Raw genomic sequence first — 6,000 nt, 5'->3', positions numbered from 1 at the left:
GCCCAGCTCAGCCCCAGCTCTGCCCTGGGCTGGCTCAGGGGCACGGCCGGGCCACGTTCCCAGGGAGGAACCCACAGGAATTAGCCAAGTAACACTGCTTAATTCCTGGAGCTCCCAGAGCCGTTTCCTTTTGCCAGAGCACACTTGCTGATGGGAGAAAGGCAGACAAGCACCTGCCAAGCTTCCAGCTACTGAGCTGCACCAACAAGACATTATGGACTCTTGCCTGGGACTCTGCAATTAAGGGCCAGCTCAAAGCATGCAGTCAGGATCCCCCTCCCCCTCCCAGCATGACACAACCCCAGAAATTTGCTCTTGGGCTAAAACGAACAATATCCTTGTCCAACCAGTGGTGCCAGGATATGAGCCAGAATCCTCATTAGTGAGGTCTCCGTTCCAGCTCCTACCGTGTGTGCAAGGCAGCAGTTACTTCTCTTAGGCACACTGAGGCTCGTGCACGCTTTAAGGCAAGAGGAAAATAGATATGTACAGGATCTGCACTTTGTTGTGCAAGCCACTTCATTTTGTTTGGGAATTTCTGCTTAGGAAGAGCAGACTAAACTCTTCCTACTTTCACCCACTGAAATGATGCCAGCAGTATCTGGCCCAACCCGTAGCCCTCTGATTTTTTTTATTACAAAAGTAACTCTGGCTCCTGGCTCCCTACAGATCCCAGAGGCAACAGTGCATTTTAAATGACATGAAGCAAGTGACAGAGGGTAAATAAAGCAAGTCAAAGAGTGGGCCACAAACCTCAGGAATATTGATAATGTCCTTCTCCACTCTAGCTCAGATTCCACCCACCTGTCACCTACAGTCTCACAGAGCACAACCTATGCTCCTCTGCCATGTTCTCATACAAAGTTGTGCTGTATTTTCCCCCTTTAGTATTAAAATTCAATATTTTTGTAACTGACAACAGCCTCCCATGATCTCATGTAGCAAAGAAGCCAAACTTCTTGTATTTAACAGTAATAGAGCATGAAGGCATTTTCATTTACTGTTTCAAAAACTGCACTGACAGCAGTGAAGGCACAATGCCAGCCTGGGTAGGGAAAAAGCACAAAGTGTCACAGTGCACTCCCCAAAGTGCAGGAAAAGTGAGCTTTTACCCCGTGTCAGGGATTTAGGTCTCTTACCATTTCCATTATGAGGTGTCCACACACAAAGCACTTGTCTGCTGTTTGCTGAAAACCTGAATACTGTTCAAAGGATAGAAAAGAAAGGATTATTAGTAGCCACTCCTCTAGCCACAGAAATACCTTTTAGGTGAAGGCTGTGCTATTTTCCAGCCTGTGCTGCACATGACAGCAAACCATACAGAGGTTTGGGAGACAGAGACTTGGAAGCCTTCACTCGGCTCTCCCAGCATGTTCAGATCCCAATCTGGCTCCTGATTCACTGCAATACTTCCACTGACATTTCCACTGTAACAATATTATTTTGATTTTTATTTTTAAAGTCTGTTTGGTGAGTTTGTGTTTGATGTGTGGAAATTAGCTTGAATTGACTCTTTTAGGGGTTGTTTTAAATTGCATAGGACTTACCTCCCAAATCCTGCTCAAATTAGCAACCCCAGACTTTGGACCTACATTTCACTCAGTGCTATATGCAAGTGAGAAAAATGAAGACAGGCCTAAGGAGGATTTAGCTGCCTTGTGGATACCAAGCTTTTTATGCAGGGAAGATCCAGCAGTCCACTCATGGGAGCCTGGGCTCCCTGCACACTCTGGCAGCAGTGAGACACCTCAGTGAGATTATCCAACCCCAGGTGCCATCCTGTGCCCATGCTGGGGAGAAATACTTTGCCTGAGTGGGACCAAAGCTCTGAGTGTTCTGTTCAAAGTTCCCTGAGTGTTTCTGACCTAAACTTTATACTCGTGACCCCAGAGCAGATCCTGTTTCAGATGTCAAAGTCCTGAGTTTAGGGGAATAAAAAAAACACCCAGGTTATCAGGCCAGACAATTGCCCTACCAAACCACTGCCCTATGAGCAAGAGGCCTGAGGAATTCCAGTCATGTAATTCTGAAACTGGTGTTTGCAGGGGCTGGACTTTCCCCTCACCCTCTGCTGCCCTGTCCTGGGAAGGGGTGCCCAGAGATCTGTGGGCACTGCACAGGGATGTTTATTGCAGCAAAGCCCACCTGGAATGGACTGCAGCTGCACAAGAGAAAAGATGAGGAAGGGGAGGACGAGTGTGAACCAGACTCTTCTCCCAGAACACAGGTTAATTGGCTCAGGCATCTAATGCATCCTCCGAGCCCCAACAGAGCTTAGGGCTTACTCCATCCCCCCCGGTTAAGTGGAGATTAACTGCCCCTCACTTCAAAAGCCAGTGGTTCCCAGCCTAGAGCTGCCATATGCTTTCCTTTTTATTGGTGTGAAGGGATTACATGTTCTGTTGGATCAATAGGTTGGAGACAAAATTATTGTTGCTATGCAACAAAGTGATTACGAAGGAAAAGGTCTCGTAGACACTTTGATGGCCCAGAAGTCAGTAAATGATGGGATGGCAGCTGCCAGCCCCAGTTACTGTGCCCCAAGGAACACAGCTCCTGCAGTCTTAAGAAACTTTGAAACTTCATCAGAAGGGACCAGGGTGTTGAGGGATAAACACAGAGCTGGGCAGTCCTAGCTGGCTATTTCTGCAAGATACTGCTTTTATTTGCTTTTCCCTTCTTCTTACTGCAGAAAAAAAGCCTCACTGCTTGGGATGCTTCTTGGCTGCCCTGTGGCTGAGTAACCCCCTGGCTAGACTGCTTCCTAGGGCTGAGCACTCCAGGCTTACTGGAAACAGGTGGGCAGGTCCTGGTGGCACAGACAGCAGAGGATTAACAATAGTACAAACCCAGTTAATTCTAAAATCCTGCTGGAATGAATTTACCAGCACCATCTGGCTGTCATTTGATAAGGAATGCAAAGGAGCATTCACCCAGCTATTGATTAGGAGGGAACATTATTCCCCAGGAACAGAATGGCGTAGTGGTCAGATTAATGTCATTTACTGCTAACTAGATTGTCATAAATTACACTGTTTGTCAGAAAGAAAGGCTTTGCTGACACAAAATCACGCTTTATATGACTAACCCTATTAAATTAAAACCATGATTTGTTTTTAACAAGAGAACTGTTATTAGTCAAACACATCCAGAACTGGATTACCCAACTAAGAAGACTTTGCAAAATGGCAGGAAGTCTAAGAGCAGTGATAAAATATTTCATGGGCTCAGGGAGCTGTCCTTTGCCACTGCACTCTCCCCTCTCTGACCACGGGATTGATCCCAGACAAACTGGAGGCCTGGTTCAGTCAGATCAGGGGTTTGGGTTCAGGTCTGCTTGTGTTTTCAATCTGTTTGGACTGGAAAACAGTAACAGCCTCAGACCCCACTTTCTACAGGATGGCAGAGCTGTGGACACTGCTGTTCAATGGTAAACAATAAAGGATTTTCCTGACGTTTTGGTAGCACACCTGTCAACTTCTGTTTGTTCTTAATTTGGAGGGTTCAAACAAGGCTGCTGTGCTAAATTTTCCATTTTAGAAACAGAGCTTACAAAGTCTTAAAATTCTAATTAAAATTGTCAACCTCTGCCTTTGAAGCACTCGATTATTAATAACCTTCACAAATCTTGTGTGTGCAGTGAGAGAGGAGTTGTGATCTGCTCCAGACTGCAGACAAAGCAGAGTGGCCTCTTTATTGTCTCTCAGCACACCAGGAGCTCCCCGACAGGGGTTCCCAGCGTGGCTGGGTGGGAGCAGCACCGGTGCCCAGAGGGGGAACTGCAGGAGGAGAGAAGGTTACGCTCCACAGCCTTGGAGCCCTTTTTATTACTGACATAGCTGAGGGGGAAAAAGAGCTTTTGAGCACATCCCCCCTCCCTCGTGATCTGGAGACGTGAAACACAGCCCGAGGTGAGCCAGTGAAGTGACACGGGCTGAGGGGCAGGACCCTCCTGGAGAAGCCAAATCCCAGCTCTGCGTCCTGTTCCCGTGGTGTTCACGTGCCCAGTGTCCTCTGGGATGTGAACAGGGCAGGGCTCAACCCCAGACCGGCTCTAGAGGGGTTTCAGATGTGCCAGGCTCTTCTGAAAGCAAAGTGTTCTGTGGGTAGAGCAGTGAAGTGCTGTAAGTACAGACCAATCTCCAGCTAATGGGAATATTTACAAGGGTCCAGACACTGCATCCACGACAAAAATGAGGTGTCATTTTGAACTTTCCCCAATATTCATTACAGATGTTCATTAAGCATATATAAAAACACTGAAAGGAGTTGTTATAAAAAAACAGCTCTCAAATTCAAAGCTGAAAATGAACAGTTACCACCCTTTACTCTCCCTTCTGTGACTTAGGAGAACAATCCTAGTTACACCAGGATGTAAAGAAAACAAGTGCAAGAGGAAGAGCTGGCATATTATTTTTCTTGATTTCTTAATTTTTTCTCAACTGTTTTCTCCCATAATTACCTTGTCCTTGACTTCTCTCCCAGGGTAATAAAATCTCACTTCATATGCACAAATCAAGACTTTGTAATCAAGCTCCCCAATGATACTTATATAAAATAAGACTCTGGGAAACTAAATAAACCTTGAGAAATATGTTAATTATGTTAGAATAGAAGAGTAAAAATAAAGTAGAAGACTTGGCTGGCTGAACATTTCTTTTGTTTGCTGTCCAATATACTTTGATTATCAAACAGGCAAAAAAAATCTCTAATGATCCTGTCCAAGAGTCTTTGTTTCAATGTAAGAGGAAAACAAGTCCCCTTCTGTCCTGAATATTTAGGCCTGTTAGTGTCCTCCTGTGATAATCTTGGGGTTTATAACCCTTCTGTCTAATGTGCAATATATCTAAAAGAAATTAACAATGAATTTTGAGCATACAATGAACAATTATGCATGGAGGATAATCCCACCAAGTATTATGAGAAACAATTTCTCCTGCCTGCCCTCAGTCCTGTAGCAAATCTTGGTTGCCTACCAGGGTCTTTTAAAGTTTGATGTTCTCATCACAATTTTTCCAGAGAAAAACATTCACAAAACAGCACGCCTGAAAAAGGCTCCAGGACCCAAACTTTCTACCTTAGGCAACGTCAGATCTTTGAAAAGACAAGTTGCTGCTTCTCCTTCACATGCCTGGCCGTGCCCAAGGAGGGGCTGGTGCACTTCCCTGCTGTTCTGCACTCAACAAAACAAAACCTTCCTCCTGGAAACAGACCTTGGAATCTCATTCAGGCCCATTTTCTTCTTTGATGAGGATGTTCAAAACCTGCTGAAGGTTTGTGCAGGCAGAGCAGTGGGTTGCATTGCAGTGGGTGTGGCAGCTGCTGCCCCGGTAATGGTATGAAGCTGTAAAATCTCCAATTCCCTGCTGCAGCACTGCAGAGTCACCCAACGGGACTGCTGAGCCCAGGCTTGAGATCCCCACTCTTTTATGCTTTAAGACCTTTTGAGAGAGATGATAAGGAGGGGTTTTTTTTGCCAAAATGCTTCAGGCATTTAGTTCTGAAAACTAATTTCTGAATTGGGTGCTACACTAATAATGTATTCCAACCCCAGGCTGCCTGTAATCCCTCACAGACTCTCTCCTCCTTGGTTTCCCATTAGCAGAGCATCTGTCTTCTCACTGCTGTATTGTTTGCTCTCTGCATGGGACCCTTAGTACATGGGACACAACAATGCAAGAAATTCATGGGATCGCATTAAGAGAGGGAGAAAATATCAAATTTGGTTTCATGCAGATGGAGTTTTGTTGTTGTTTTTTTACACACATATTTAAATGCAGCAATTAAAACGAACTGGACAAAATGAGGCCTTCTCAGGCTCAAAGATATGGGAGCCTTATGGCAGGTGACAGAGAATAACTAAAGGAAAACAGTCCAGAACTTTACCCTTCATCTCGTTTAGACCCCTTCTTATATCTTGTTGCTTCACTCTGTCTTGCAGAGTGAGCAAACACCACACAGCACTTGACTTCTTGCTTCTGCCCCTCCACTTTGTCATGT

The 6,000-nt window shown here is 45.3% G+C and overlaps 1 protein-coding gene across 2 annotated transcripts in view; it reads right to left on the bottom strand.

Annotated features, from left to right (window-relative positions):
- WTIP (WT1 interacting protein) overlaps positions 1 to 6,000 on the bottom strand; it is an 83,625-nt gene that overhangs the window by 11,015 nt on the left and 66,610 nt on the right. For both annotated transcript variants that reach the window (XM_027701526.1, XM_027701527.1), the window contains one exon: positions 1,140 to 1,202. In XM_027701526.1, the coding sequence (XP_027557327.1) occupies positions 1,140 to 1,202 (63 nt within the window). The remainder of the gene's footprint in view (positions 1 to 1,139; positions 1,203 to 6,000) is intronic.

Source organism: Neopelma chrysocephalum, unplaced genomic scaffold (assembly GCF_003984885.1).
Source record: "Neopelma chrysocephalum unplaced genomic scaffold, ASM398488v2 Primary Assembly neopelma1_159, whole genome shotgun sequence".
NCBI lineage: Eukaryota > Metazoa > Chordata > Aves > Passeriformes > Pipridae > Neopelma > Neopelma chrysocephalum.
The sequence above is the reverse complement of the archived record's forward strand: the minus strand, read 5'-3'. Positions and strand labels throughout refer to the sequence as shown.